Below are 15,601 nucleotides of genomic sequence, written 5' to 3' on the forward strand. Positions count from 1 at the left end.
GAATGCTTTGTTGATTGATTGATTGCAAAAGAAACACAAATCTGTATCTTAGATTCTTTGTCACGATTATTGAACTGGTCGACAAAATTTATGAAATGTTCCTGGGATGCACTTTGAAGGTCAAACCATTTTCTTGGATCCAGGAATTTATAAAACTGCATAAAAAGAAGGTCATATATATGTACATATGAACTGTGAATTCTAGAGATGGTGATTAGGGATTGTGAAGAAAGTTTGAAAAATAGCAGTGAGTAACCCTTCCCTGAGAAAGAAACCTTTGAACTGCTAGTCAAAGAATAGAAGTTTATGTCTGAGAAATGAGAGGCAGGAAAATTGTTTCTTGGAAAGAGGTACTACAAAAAGGTCACGTGGGAGGACCAGGTGTGTGTGGTCAGTCAAGTGCTTTTTCATCCTGTTATATTCACTTTAGGATCAAGAGTTGGGGATTTTGTGTATCTGCTTTCGAAAGAGTTTTAAAATGTAGCAAAGTGCATCCTACTTGCACTAAATCACAAATGGAGATCTCTGGATCCAAGCTTCATCGCGTGTAATACTAGGACTCAGAGTTTCCCTCCAAAACGTACTCTTATAATATTGTGATAAAGACGATCTTAGAGAAGGGCACAGAATATGGTCAAGTGATTACTATATAATAGAATTTAATACACACATATAGAGCCCACTATGTCCCAGGTACTGTACTTAGTACTTCATATCTATTAACACATTTATGCCTCTAATCTCTAATCACTGTAAATGAACATTTTACAGATGGAGAAAATATGGCCCTTGCCTCAGTTTATATAGGTAGCAGGTAAAAGAGTCAGAACTTGATGCTAGATAGTCTTGCTCCAGAAACTATGTCCCTAGCTACTCTAAATACTGCCCTATGCTATGTATGCTATGTAGTCTCTCTGTAATCAGTGTTCCATTAACTCAGAATTTGTGACTTTTGGAATGAGCATTGGAGATAATAGGAAATGGAAGAGATGTTTTATATGTTTGAAGAAACAGGTTCCAATACCTGCAGACACTTCTGGAAGACCTGCAGACATGTGAATATGGACATGTGAATAATATGCAAAGCACAAATGCCTTTTCTGTTGAGTGTAATTCTCAGTGTGCAGCTGATATGCAAGTTCTGTGTACAAATGGTAACTATTTTCATTGTAGTTGAAAACACAATACTAAAAAATGTATTATCTTCCTTTCTGAAGTGAGGATAAAACAGTTTGGGCACATTTGTTGCCTTTTTTTAATGATGACTTACCTATTCATTTTAATTTTGATGACTTTTAAATTTTGCAGAAATTCCGGAGTGCTTCAGTTGGGGCTGAGGAGTACATGTATGACCAGACATCAAGGTAAGCTACCAGGAGATGCCCCTAGAAACTAATGAACTGATAACACTTTAAATGTACCCCCAAGTTATACTTTTGAACCTTTAAAAGAAAATTCTTTTCTCTATACCGTGACTTCTGAATTACTGTTTCCAATCTTGCCCTGTATTCTGAGGCCTATGCCCTTTTTCTGTCCTTCTGTTGGTTAGATATCCCTTCTTAGGTGGTTCTCTGAATCTCAGACACATGGACCTCCAACACAGCATGTGAAAAAATGGAATTCTTTGCCGTTCTTTTTCTTTTCTTTGCTTCCTTCTCCACTTCTTTCACATCTGTTCTGCTTTTATTTCCTGTTGTGGCTAATGATGTAACCATCCTTCCAGCTACCCACTCTGGAGGTATAAAGATCTGCCTGACTTTTTGCTACATTTTCATCACACTTCCCAAGTGCTGAATGTTCTGTTTTACCTGTCCTGTCCCTTGCAACTTACTCTTGTTCAGGTTCTGAACTGTTGTGATATAACTGATCTTCCTGCCAACACTGTTTTCCCTTCTATTCCACTGTACACATATTTAGCTACCAGCTAAATACACTCTGGTGCCTTCCATGTACAAGCAGTGCGAGAGGTATGGGAATAAGATAGAACCTCTCCTTAAAAGAGGCCCCATAGACTTTTGGAGGGGACAAATGTAGTGATGGACAGTTGTAATACAATTTGCTAAGTGAAGAGTTAGTCCTGCTACAGAGGTACATAAACAGAAAGCTGAAAGGACCTACAGGTCTCTGTGTGTGTGTTGGGGTTGTGGGGTGGGGGGACAAAGCTTGCAGGAAGGGGCATTTGAGCCACATGCTGAAGGACTGTGAGCAGGAGTTTTCCAGGGAAAGAAGGAAGATTAAGAACTTCCAGGTAGGGGCGCCTGGGTTGGCTCAGTTGGTTAAGCGACTGCCTTCGGCTCAGGTCATGATCCGGGAGTCCTTGGATCGAGTCCCGCATCAGGCTCCCTGTTTGGCAGGGAGTCTGCTTCTCCCTCTGACCCTCCCCCCTCTCATGTGCTCTCTCATTCTCTCTCTGTCAAATAAATAAATAAAATCTTAAAAAAAAAAAAAAAAAGAACTTCTAGGTAGAGGGGGTAGACGTTCAAAGACCTTGGTCATGATCATGCCCATAGACAGGAGAGAATGGCAAGAAATGAATTGATCTCTCCCATTTCACAAAACTTATCAGTTATGTCACCATTTCAGAAAGGATTAAACACAAATTACTCATGAAGGTAGTCAGGGCCCTCTACGTGCTGGTCCCTTTTTACTTTAAACCTTGTGTCTCACCGTATTTCTTGCCCCTTTGCTGTTACATGTGTGGCCCTCCTCTGTTCTCTCTTTCTACCTGAAGTCCTCCTGATCCTTCAGGATCTTGCTCCAAGCTCAGTCATCCTCCCCCAATCATCTGAGTCAGAATTTCAGTGTGTGGTGTTTGTGAGTGGGAGGGGTGAGGTGGGGAACATAGAGTTCCAAATCACCTTCTAAAATGTGGAAATACATATATAACTTGCATGCTATAAACCCAAATCACCATGTAATCAGCTATCAGGCTGGTGAAAAGAGCTTTGACCTACCAGTCACTTGACCTGCCTTCTCGTTCTGCTGCTGTCATTGTCCACTGGAGTGAGCAAGTTTCTCAGCCTTCCTCACCTGTGAAATGAGGAAGGTGGTTTTATTTCCTGTGTTATGGATAGGTTTGGGGAGCATGAACTCCCCTAAATGATATTCAAAACCATTTCTGTTCATATGTGCTTTTTTCTGGGGAGAGGGTTCACAGCTTTTCATGTTTTTTGTTTTTTTTTTTTTTTTTACGCAGCCTGTGCCCTAGACAAGTTGCAAGCTGCTGATCTAGGTGATTCCTAATATCCTGTCCAGGTCTCAAATTTTATGATTCAGTGGCTGTATTGAAATTGCTTTTTCCAGGCAAAATGACAGTGAAATTGGTTCTGTCTTGAATGATTTATTTCCCACCCTGTTCTAAGATACATATTCTGGAATTTGCTTAGTTTATCAGCCTACGTGTACGGTTTTTATCATGAAAAGAGGAATATTATTGTGCCTTTCCAGTTTCTTTCTCCTTATGAAAGTTACAAAAAATTAAACGTTGCAGAAATATTTAACATAGAAAATAAGAGTCTCCCATAATCTTCTAAGTAGACCATCTTAAGAGGTGAACTTTGAGGCATTTTTACACCCAGTCTTTCAAAGACTATGAAATTAAAGAGCTAAGAAAATAGGCCCAGTGAAGAGCTTCTGATGATTAAAAAAGTGCACAAAGCATTGGTTATTGGATTATCACTATGAGCCATCCTGCAGTGTAGCAGAAATAAATATTTCTGAATGTATTAAACAAAAAAGATTGTAGTTCATACCTGTGGTTTATTTTAAATAATTGATACATTCTTCAGCATTGGGAAAATCAGTGTTTTTATTTTGTAAATTAAGTAATATTTTAAAAATATTAGGGAAATTGTAGAGCAGAGATTTACAAACTTTTTTTTTTTTTTTTAAGATTTTTATTTATTTATTTGAGAGAGAGAGAGAGAGAGAGAGCACATGAGAGGGGGGAGGGTCAGAGGGAGGAGCAGACTCCCTGCAGAGCGGGGAGCCCAATGCGGGACTCGATCCCGGGACTCCAGGATCATGACCTGAGCCGAAGGCAGTCGCTTAACCAACTGAGCCACCCAGGCGCCCCGAGATTTACAAACTTTATCTGCAATGGGTTAGATAGTGAATATTTTAGATTTGGCACACTATACATTACAACTATTAAACCCTCCTGTTGTAGTGTGAAAGTAACAGTAGACAAGTCCTAAATGAACGAGCGTAGCTGTGTTCCAATAAAACTTTATTTACAATAATAGGCAGGGAGCTGGATTTGGCCAATGGATCAAACTTTGTAGATTCCTGATTTGGAGCAGTAGTGTCCCTTTCATGAGTCTTAAAAACAGAAAACAAAAAGACAACAATCTCTGTTATAGGAACTAGATTCTCAATAATGAATGTCTGAGTTTTAGATTTTCACATTCTGCAATGTTTTATTTTATTTTATTATTTTATTATTTTTATTTATTTATTTATTTTTAAAGATTTTATTTATTTTTTAGAGAGCGAGCGAGAGGGAAACAGCATGAGAGGGGAGAGGGTCAGAGGGAGAAGCAGGCTCCCCGCTGAGCCGGGAGCCCGATGTGGGGCTCGATCCCAGGACCCTGGGATCATGACCTGAGCCGAAGGCAGACGCTTAACCATCTGAGCCACCCAGGCGCCCACATTCTGCAATGTTTTAAAGTGGGTTATAGCTATTTGCAACATCTTGGTGATACAAAAAGAGGGTTAAGTATAGGTATGATTTGAACAAAAGCTTTCACACATTTGGCTTGCTGCTAGCTTGAAAGGGGCAAATTCTATCAATTCTGAAGCCTCAGGCGTTACTGATTGCCATCCAAGACCTAACAGGCTCTCCTGGCACAGCCTTGCATAATTGGACAGGCACCTCATGGACTTTCTCCCCTTCTAAACCATCTGGTTTATGAGCCACTATTAGAAATGTTGTATACATTGTATTAGCAGTGACCTTTGGTCTGGTCGCATCTCTTTTGCCATATGCTGTGTTTTGTCTCTGAAGTAGACTAAATATTGGTTAATATTCATACAAAATGCTCCAAATGTGAAATTGATTAGGAAGGCAGAAATGTCCAAGCAAGTCAATCTGACCTCTGTTTGTTTTCTGTTCACAGTGGCACATTTCAGTACACCCTGGAAGCCACCAAATCTCTGCGTCAGAAGCAGGGGGAGGGCCCCATGACCTACCTCAACAAGGGACAGTTCTATGCCATAACGCTCAGCGAGACTGGGGACAACAAATGCTTCCGACACCCAATCAGCAAAGTCCGGGTATGAGCCTCATTTCTCAAATAAAGCGCAGAGGGATCACATGAAGGGAATTGCTACCTCGCAGTCTTGTGGAAGGGCGTGGAAAAAATTCCAAAATAAATAATTCTAGAACAAATGTCAGAGAGTTGGAGCAGGAGAACTTACTGGCTTACAGTTTATCATTTTAATCAGTAACCAATAAATGCCAGGGAGGGGACATGGTTGGGACACGCTTTCTGACTGTATCCAAGGAATTTTCCCAGCTTCCTTCATTGCCTTTGTGCTACCTAGTTGTTGTTCTTGTTTTCAGTCAATTGATCTTAATTTTTCAAGCAAGTAGCTAGAAGTCAGAGCTTATTTGTGGGCAGGGAAAGAGCTGCTGCTGTCTTCCATATGGGAGGATGTGATTTATTCTGTGTCCCTGGGTCCTTTGCAACTTGGTTAAAAAAGCCTTCTGCAACCCAGTGCTTGCTTACTCAGGAGTCAAGTGAGGCATGGTATGATCCCTACCAGGACTGACTTGGTGGAATTTTCACCTTCGTGAGTGTTAGTTCTGTTTGTGGGAAATGGAACTGTGCTGGAAGCCTACCAGCTTCTGGCATTCTTGCTGCTGCCAACAAGGGAGGAAACTGGTAATCCTTCTCTACTGAAATGGAAAATCATAGCACAGCTCTCTGAAAAGAGGTTGAAGGGCTTTCCTGCCCTATTGTACAATGATTTATTTTACACGCTGTGTGCATGGTGCCCACCCCACCTTATTTTGTCCATAACTACCGCCTCCTAAGCTCTTCAGCACATTGAGAAGAATGCGTGCTGTGCCTAGAGCATAGTGAGTTTACCCCCATCCCCGACTTCCCTGCAAAGGTAACAGAGGAGGTAGAAGAGGAAGAAGAGTATTTGGTCACCTGCTGGCCAGCTTGTCTGTTACTAGCTTTAGGTAAAGCAATTTCAGTGGTGATCTCTGAGACAGCTGGGTTTTCTGGCTTTGTTTCAGTGAGAAAGATAAGGAAGGATTGCTGCTCATTTCTCAGTCCAGCAATTCTTCCTCCCTCCAAGCCTGTCCCTGTCCCAGATCAGAGCTGTAGGAGGCAGGGCAGTTGAGAGTGAGAGGAAGATGTGGAGCTCACGTCCCACCCAGGGCTGAGCCCGTTGCAGGTGGAAAGGTGCCTGGTTTGTTGTGTGCCTGCCAGGGGGAATTGGTGTGTTCCTACCCTGTGGTCAAGGCTGTGGTGGAAGGATGCTTTCCTCCTCCTCCTCTACCCCCTCCTCCTCATCTTAATGGTGGAGGGATATAATAATAATAACCATAATAGTAACAACAGCAATAATGGCAGAGAGATGCCATAATAATAACAACAAGAGCCACAAAATAACAAGTAATATTTATTGGTATATCTTCCATGTGCCAGGCACTATGTTAAGTGCCATATATCTAGCAATTCATTTGAAACTGAAACTGCCTATGAAATAGGCACTATTTTTATACTATTACAGAAGAGGAAACTTGGCCTTTTAGAGGCTGGTAACTGGTCGAGGTTACACAGCTAAAATGTGAAGGAACCAGGATATAGCCCAGGCAGTCAGATTCCTGGATTTATTCTCTTAACCCCCAAGGTACACTGTGTTGAGTCACATGGAGGGCTAAAAGCCAGAGGCATTTTAGCCTGGGATCCACCTCTGGATATATATGCCGGACTTCACACCCCTACACCCTCACATGTGGGTGCCTGGTAAGAAGACTCTGGATAAACCTACTTTTTAAAAAACAGTTCTGTAAATTACAAGGAAGCATGTAGCTCATAGACACCCTCTTAACAGCACCATTTCAGCACCCCGAAAAGATGGTGGGTGGTTTGCCTTCTGAGGCCGTGACAGTAGTTTTGAGTACGGAGACTTTTCCAAGAATTTTGCTTCACTGAAATCCTGTAAACAATTTCTTACGGACGTTTTCTTTCCTCTGTTTCATTTTGGCTAAAACAGCCATCCTTTCTTAAGGATTTCAGTCGAACACCCTTGGGGAGTTAGAATGATGCCTCTCAGAGGGGATCGTTCTTGCTCCTCAGCTCTGGGCGAGCGAGCCATCTGGAGGAAAGAGGGACACACTTGGAACTTACCGCCTTGGTTTTGGAGCTCGGTGTTCCACTCTGAGGTGAAGCACGTGAGCTCGACAGTAGCGTTTTCAAACTGCCTTTCTTCTTCTCACTGAAGACATAAACTTACAGACTGAGAATACGCCATTACTTAGGCTAAGAGTCATGGGCTAGAGAAAAAATTATCTGTTATTTTTATTTTGGAACAGAAAGAAGTCAACACTAGGAGGCCACGCAGTGAACTTTTACGTATACAGTAGTCCCTGCCCCCTTATGTGTGGGGAATACATTCTAGGGCCCCCCCAGTGGACGCCTGAAACCATGGATGGTACCAAGCCATATAAATGCTATGGTTTTTCCTCTGCCTACATCTCTGTGATAAAGTTTAACTTATACATTAGCACAGTAAGAGATGAACAGCAACAGTCATAAAATAGAACAGTTGTAACAATGCACTGCCGTAAAAATTATGTGACTGTGGTACCTCGGGCTCTAAATATCTTCTTGTACTGTACTCACCCTTCTTCTCATGATGATGTGAGATGATAAAATACCTATGTGATGAGATGCAGTGACATGAATGATGTGGCCATTGTGACCGTAATGTTAGGCTACTACTGACCTTTGGATGATAGATCCGAAGGCACTCATCTGCTTCTAGGTTACGGTTGACCAAATGTGGGTAACCGAAACCACGGGGAAGGGGGCAACTGTAAGTGGCAAAGTTTGAGGCAGGGGGGGAGAGAAGAATGAAGAGCTTGTAGCTCATAGTTCCGTGAGCCCAGAAGCGGTTCCCCTTCTTGTCATTTCTCCATACCTTGGAGGTTCACGCTGCTTGTGAATTCGAATGATACGGATACATATTTCTAAACTAGTTTTCCTAACAGACATCTGCTTTCTTGTGTAACAAATGTTCGCACATACTTTGGGAAGAAGCCAGATTTTGAATGGACAGTACACCTGCAAGCATGTATATGGTATCTATTGTTTGTCAGGCAGCGGGGCCTCTGTCCTTATCCTCTTTGAGTTTGAAGTCAATGGGAAGACATTGCTGTCAACTGAATAATTAAAACTAATTAAGTAAATGACTTCAAGTGTGCAAAATGCTACGAAGAAGTTATTAAAGAATGAGAGTCAATGAAATATTCTGGAATAGTAGGAAAATGTCTAAGAAATATTTTAGCTTTGGAATAAGAAGGAGAGCCGGTATCCCTGATACTGCAGTTGTAGGGATTTTGGGGGTTTGTTTGTGTTGGTAACTTCTCCATCTCATAAGCGATAGCCACTTAATGTGTATTTAGTTTAATGAGGGTTTTTATAATTTAGAACCAAAACGGGCTTTGGATTCTTATTTCTACAAGATGTAATTAGTTTCTCAAGCAAGTACATCCAAATTGTGTTGAAATAAATAAAATAGTTGACCTTGTCTCTTTTGGTCTGTGAAGTATCTGTAGCTTAGATCTGTGTTCCTCAGTATGAACTCATCTTGTAGTATTTCACTCATTACCTTAGTATTTCTCATTACTCCCGTATTTCAGCCTGAGGCACTTAATTAGGCTAGAAACAGATGCTTGCTTCTTTACAAAAGGTGCCAAATTCTACATTTAAGAATACAAAATTTCAAAAATGTGTTTGTTTTCAGTACAAAAAAAAGATTTTTTGGTATTCCCACTCACCTCACAAAACAATAAACGTGCTCTTAGTTAATTTGGTTGTTTATGACTCATGGTAAAAATGATGTGGGGAGCGCCTGGGTGGCTCAGTTGGTTAAGTGTCCAACCTCAGCTCAGTCTTGATCTCAGCTTGGTCTTGATCTCAGGGTCGTGAGTTCAAGCCCTGCATTAGGCTCCATGCTGGGGTGGAGCCTACTTAAAACAAAAAATGATGTAGGATTCTTTTTCTGTGTACTGTTCTCATTCTCCAAGCATTTTTTAAGTGGGCCCGTTTTTACACCAAAACCGTACAGCTGAGCTTGTCTGGGCTTTTGTCAAGCAACCTTATAGAAACACAGCTCTGGTAGAACTGCCGGAAGTGGAGGCTGTGAAGGAAGCAACCGAGGCGCCCAACAGAAAGTAAGATGCATGGTTCTCCCCTCTGCAGAGCGTGGTAATGGTGGTCTTCAGTGAAGACAAAAACCGAGATGAACAGCTGAAATACTGGAAGTACTGGCACTCCCGGCAGCATACGGCAAAGCAGAGGGTCCTTGACATTGGTAAGTTGACCTTGACCTCCCTGTGCTGTCTTAGGTAAACTGACATGTTGTCATGATGCCAAGGAGAGCCCAGCACACAACTCACAGCTGGGACCCACATAGCTCTTGGGGAGAAGTGCCAGGCACTAGTCTGGGCACTTTTCCTTTGTTAGTACATTTAGTACAAATTAGGTGGAAACAGCAAAATCAGGCCAAGCTGAGTGCAAAGCACTGTTTGTTCTATGGAAGCCAGCTGTGACTCGTATAATAATAGTGGTACATTTGGATTTGCAAGGACTATGTCAGTTTCTAAAATACGTTTCCATGCCCTCCTGTGTTTGGGCCTAGTGGCCAGTCCAGCAGACCAGATGAACTCTTACCCCCATGGCATGAGTAACCTCAGGATCATTTATCTCTAAGGTACTAGTGAAAGTCATATGACTGGAAAGTGGGTTCTGGTTCTCTGATTCTCCATATAGTGTCCCTTCAGCTCCAACACACGCCTGTTGCTGCTAGAACTAGGTGGTCTGGCAAATGAAACCTTTGAGAGATCTTCTCCAGCAGTAGAGGCAGAACGGCCCCAGCAAGTCCATTTTCTGGACTCTGTATATTCTTAAACACCAGGTCTGTTCTCTGGAGACCAGTAGTCCCCTGGGTGGGACTCAGGGTTTGGCCAGGAAGGTAGTGCCCATGCCAAGTGGTCCCATGGAGGGAATTTGTTGCAAAGATTGGGAGGGCTGAAGGCACCGTGAGGCAGTCCAGAGATGAGCAATAGCAGGAGTCTGCTGCTATTAGCTGTAGGCCTGGAGGATCAAAGAGAGGAGGTTGTGGGTGTTGGGGAAGCCACCCAGCAAGAGCTTGAACCATAGTGGGGGCTGCCTCAGCAGGAGCTGGGACCACAGACAGAGCAGATTTGCAAGAGGAGGAAGAACCACAGAGGAGTCACTGCCAGACACACCTCTCAAAGAATGCCAAGAGGGAGGAGGAGAAGGAATGCCCGGTCTTCTCCCTGTGCCCCACACTCCCACCAGTGCTTCCCAAGGGCCAAATTTACCCTGAAGCCATTGGGTACATGATCCTCGCAAATGCGGTTTGCAGGAATCAACCTCTGGGAAGTCAGGGATTGAATCTTAAAATTTCTAGAGATTACTTAAAAACCCTGAGAGTAATATGTGTTTCTCAGTAATTTTAACACTTTCTATGCTGTTTTTTTAAGAAATAAGTAATTTCTCATCTGTGGGCTTTCTTACCTCATTTTGCAGACCAAGAGGCTGCAGTCCCAGTGAGTGTAGGCAAAGTAAAGGTCTCCATCATGTTGGGTATCAGAAGGCATTCTGATACCTGAGCCCTTACACGGTATTACTGAGCCATTGCTTTGATTTCGTACACACTGCGATGATTGTTTTTTTTTAGACCTTCCATCTCACCCTTGCCAAGGTCCCTTGACCAATGGCAGAGAGGTTAGTTATTACGTTAGGGTGAGAGACTCACCATAGAACATATTGAAACTAATTGTTGGTTTATCCTGCAAGATGGTTACACCTCTCCTTGCCCCAATGCACGCACACACACACACACACACACACACCTCCTATTAACTAGTCAAACATATTTATCTAATAAACCAGGAAACTGAGGCCCAGTGAGGCTCACTGACCCACTTTTCCAAGTGACTTATCCTCAGATAATCAGTGCAAGAGCTAGGATAAGACAATCTTCTTCACCCAGCTCATACACAGAAACTACAAGATCAGTTGACTAGGACAAGGGGTTGGGGATACTTGCCTTAACCTGCTTTGTAGCCAATCTGCATAGAGCAGAGGAACAATTTTATTTTATTTGAAAAGTTAGCCTTATAATTATTACCCAAGAAAATCAGAGGAGCAATTAAATAGAAATATGCACTAGGTCCAAATAAGGCAAATAATAAAAGCATTTTACTGGCTTACTTACTTGTTATAAGTTTTACTTTTCTTAGACCAGAATGATTTCTCAGCTCTCACAGGACTTCACTTCTTATCTCTCTTCTTGATCGCCTCTTGCCTGCCTTCAGACTTTCCCTATAACCCTTTACACATGCATTTGCACACATATGCACACACATGATTTATCTTTGAGATTTAGTTACTGAGAAGCTTTGTGGCTCCTTGGGCTGCCTGCTCTGAACCCAGACCCAAGGAGTATTAAATCAGTCCCTTAGCTTCAAAGGACAAATTGATTTTTCTAACCACAACCTCAACCTGACAGCTACTCACAGAGGATGAGGAAATATGCAAAAATCTTATAGACTTCATTCCTTTACTAGACTTACAAAAAAATCAAACCATGTGTTCCTCTGCCGGTGGATGGTTAATGCCATCTCCAAAATAAAGAGGGAGCTGATGCTGGGATGGTGTGTACATCTGTTTGCACCGTCAGCAGGTAGCTTTGGAGTGCGGTGCTGAGGACGTTGATGAAGCCTCCACCTTGCTTCCACCAGGGGGTTAGCAATGCCTGCTGACAGTGGAGGGAGGTTGAAGGGTGCATGTGCCATGTAGTTGCCAGTGTGGGTCGAGAACCTTCTAGTAGCCTAAAGAAAAAAAGGAAGAATCCAACGTTTTAAAATACATTACCTTTCTTAACTTCCATGAAGCTGGAGGTTACAGTCAGGGCTCATGGTTGCAGTTTCCAAATCTCCACCAGTCACTATGGTCACCAAGTTCAACTGGGCCCTCTAGGTAGTGACCTTGAAGCTGAAGTTAAAGACTGAGATAGGGCCCCTTTCACTAAAGCAGAGATTCATAACCTGTGGTCTTCGGAGTCTGTGGGTGGACTTAGTGGCTCCTCCAGCTCCTCAAGTTCTTAACAACACAGTTTTGTCTGTAGAGGTGTGCATATTCTTTCTTCTCATTTTTTCAGGGTTCCTGGGATAACCAGCCCTTCTCTAGCTCCCTGCCTCTCTACCTCCACTCCAAGCAAAGCCCAGTGGAGCTTTCACCTCTCTTCGTATCTTTCCTTATTCTGCATCCCCTCAGCATTCATGGTCAAGGATTGCTCTGTTGTCTCTTGTACCCTGTAATGATGGCTGGCGAACATTCTACATCTTTCCTGCCATACATTTATCTCACTTGGATTAGAATGTTGGGTGCTCTTCAAGGCTGCTCCTCATCTCCCACATACTTCTGATCCTCTGAGGAGCTCCTACCAACCAGTAGTGCTGGTGGTTGCCAAATGGGGAGAGGACCCTCACTGTCCCTGAAGGAGTCCTTTCTGTGGGTCTGTGCAAAGGAGAGTGGGAGCCCGAGGGCCTAGGGTGCAGAGAAGCAGGCTGCTCCTCAGAGCCCGTGGAGCCTTGGCTCCCAGGTTCCTTGTATCCTGATTGGAGTTCACGTGAGGCTGTGCTTGCATCACACCAAGCACGGCTCTCCTTGGGCAGATCCTCGCACATTACATGGTTTGTTCCCTCACTTTTTGCAGGTCTTTGCTTGTCACCTTATCAGAGACCTTCCCTGTCACCTTACCTAAACGGCGCACCCTCATCACTCTCCAGCCCTTTTACCTTTATTGTATTGCAGAGCGTTTATCACTACCCTACATGTTACTTATGTATATATATTTCTATTTCTCATTGTGCCCAACTAGAAGGTAAAGCCCATGAGGGCAGACCCTTGTCTGGTTTAGCACAGGGCCTGAGACATAGTGAGCTGTCAATAAATATTTCCTAAATGAATGAGTGACCGAATGAATGAAGAAACGTGTGGATAAAACTCTTATACTGACAGAAGGCAGGCCACTGGAGGGAATGAACTGTATCTTAATAATACCCATGTATTCCTTGTCTTCTGTGTACTAGGCTCTTTCTATATATCATATATAAACATTTTGTCCTTCGTCCTCAAAACAACTCATTTTGTTGTTTAAAAACTGAGGTGGTGAACGGTAAAGAATTCTACCCAAGGTCATGTACCTGGTAAGGGGTGTCGGTGGGATGGAAACCCAGGAATGCCTGAGTTTGCACTCCTTGTTTTTTATTATTCTCTGTCCTCGCTCCACAGTACATCCTCTTTGTATGGCAACCCCTAGGTAGGTCTTGGCCCCACTAGGCCCTGATGACTTGTAGAGTGACTGCAGACATCCATGACCTGACCTTGTGCTGATGTACTGCCTCTCCCCACTGTGCTTTCCTTTCCAGACATTGAGAACGTTTTGCAATCTGGGGGGGTGGGACTCTTGGCTGCTGCTAGTTCTGACATTTCTGAAAGCCAGTTCAGCCATGTGGTTCTTGTACATTAGGCCTTAAACTATTTTGTTTGGGGGGAGGGGGGAAGGAAACATTAGCAATTAGTTCTTACTTGATAAAAGTAAAACAAACAGACCTTGGCCCTAGTGGCCCCTGCTGCTTTTTCAGAGCACACGAGCGGAGTTCTCCAAGCCTCACAAGTTCTTTCTTGTGAGCTCGTTGAAGAACAACAATTACGCCAGGTCATAAATGAGTTTACATTCTGCAGCCCAAGGAGCATTCCTGCGCCAATTAGACCTCAGACCTCCTCTATGGCAGAGCCACTTAGATTGTTTCTGTTGTTTGCTCGTCCCTGATTGTGGACGTCCCTTTTTAAGGACACGGAGTTAGTGCTGGTCCCATGTTAGTTCCCATGCCTTGCAGAAAGGCATAATTACTCCATATTCATTCAGCAAATAGGCCAGACCCTTCATTAGGGACTAGTGATTCAGAGGTAATTAGGACAGAGCCCCTGTCCTTAAGCTGCTCGAATCTGGAGGCAAGACGATGAGTGGCTAAGATGTCACACGGTGAGTGGCGTCTTGGAGGAGCACTTCCCTGAGAGGTGTTTCTGAGACCCTTCTGAAAGGACGACAAGAGTGCGTGAGGTCAACGAGGTGGGGGAGGGTGCTGCAAGCTAAGGAAACAGCACATGCTCATATAGGAACCAAGGCAGAAGAACCAAAATGAGATTGGCAGATAAATTTTATCAAGCCTGATGAAATTGTTAGCCTAAATGGCAGGGGGTGGAAACTGTCATAGGTACTGGTGAGAGTGTTCCTCGATTGAACTAGTACGGACAGTAAGACGAAGGAAGGAAGTCCTGAGTAAATGAGGTTGAGGGGCTAAGAAAGAAGGGTTTAGTAGCTGTAGAAGGGCTTGCTTTTTAAAGAGGAATCGTAGGGGCGCCTGGGTGGTTCAGTCGGTTAAGTGTCTGACTCTTGGTTTCGGCTCAGGTTGTGATTTCTGTGTTGTGAGATCGAGCCCTGCATTGGGCTCCATGTGAGCATGGAGTCTGCTGGAGATTCTATCTCCCTCTTCCTCTGCCCCTCCCGCTTGTGCTCTTTTTCTCTCTCTAAAATAAATAAACAAACCTTTAAAAAATAAATAAATAAAGGGGAATCGTAGGGTGAAACTCCAGGCCTCCTTTGGTACCGGCTGAAACTCCAGGTCTCCTATGGAGGCTAGTCAAGCCTAGCGGGGTATGTGGGGTCCAGGCCCTGGAAGGCTATAGGCAGTAGAGGGCCATTGACTCGGGCTACCCGTGTCCCGGCAGCAAACCTGCCCTGCAGGCGGAAAGCTTGCGAAGTGCTGCCTCAGGATCTTCACAGAGGAGCATCACCACGGCCACATCACAGGTGTTGAGGGTCATTAAGCTCAGGGGTTTTCTCCCTTGGCTGCTTTAACACTATCTTGGCTCCATAAAGTCTTGTTGTATAGTTTTATTGGGGAGCTATTCAAATGTCTGTGTGTGTACTTTTTTATATTGAGCTGTAGCATGCATGCATTGTTTTTAGTTAATCCATGTTTTTCTATTGTTGAACCGAGTGGATTTTAGAAATCCAAGAGTATGTAAGAGAGGGATAATAAAAATTGTACCTTTGTGTTGTCATTCATCCAAGCGGGTGTATTCCATTTGTACATCCGTCTTCCCAGATTGCTGATAAGGACAGATGGAGGGGAGTGTGCAGAAATAACAAGCAAATAGATACTGTAATGAAATGACATTTTTCTGTAATGAGTTTCAGGACTTGAATTCAGAGGCTTTGGATAACCATTGAGGTTTTTGGCAGCACTGTTGGTGTGGGA

General features: G+C 43.4%; 1 protein-coding gene across 1 annotated transcript in view; it reads left to right on the forward strand.

Annotated features, from left to right (window-relative positions):
• The window catches only part of GRHL2 (grainyhead like transcription factor 2), a 156,881-nt gene that overhangs the window by 65,045 nt on the left and 76,235 nt on the right, over positions 1–15,601 (forward strand). Inside the window, exons 5-7 of the mRNA XM_035011655.1 lie at positions 1,309–1,364; positions 5,118–5,274; positions 9,444–9,555. Coding sequence (XP_034867546.1) covers positions 1,309–1,364; positions 5,118–5,274; positions 9,444–9,555 — 325 coding nt within the window. The remainder of the gene's footprint in view (positions 1–1,308; positions 1,365–5,117; positions 5,275–9,443; positions 9,556–15,601) is intronic.

The sequence above is a fragment of the Mirounga leonina genome, unplaced genomic scaffold (genome assembly GCF_011800145.1).
Source record: "Mirounga leonina isolate KUSES-001 unplaced genomic scaffold, KU_Mleo_1.0 Mir_165, whole genome shotgun sequence".
NCBI classification, from domain to species: Eukaryota; Metazoa; Chordata; class Mammalia; order Carnivora; family Phocidae; genus Mirounga; species Mirounga leonina.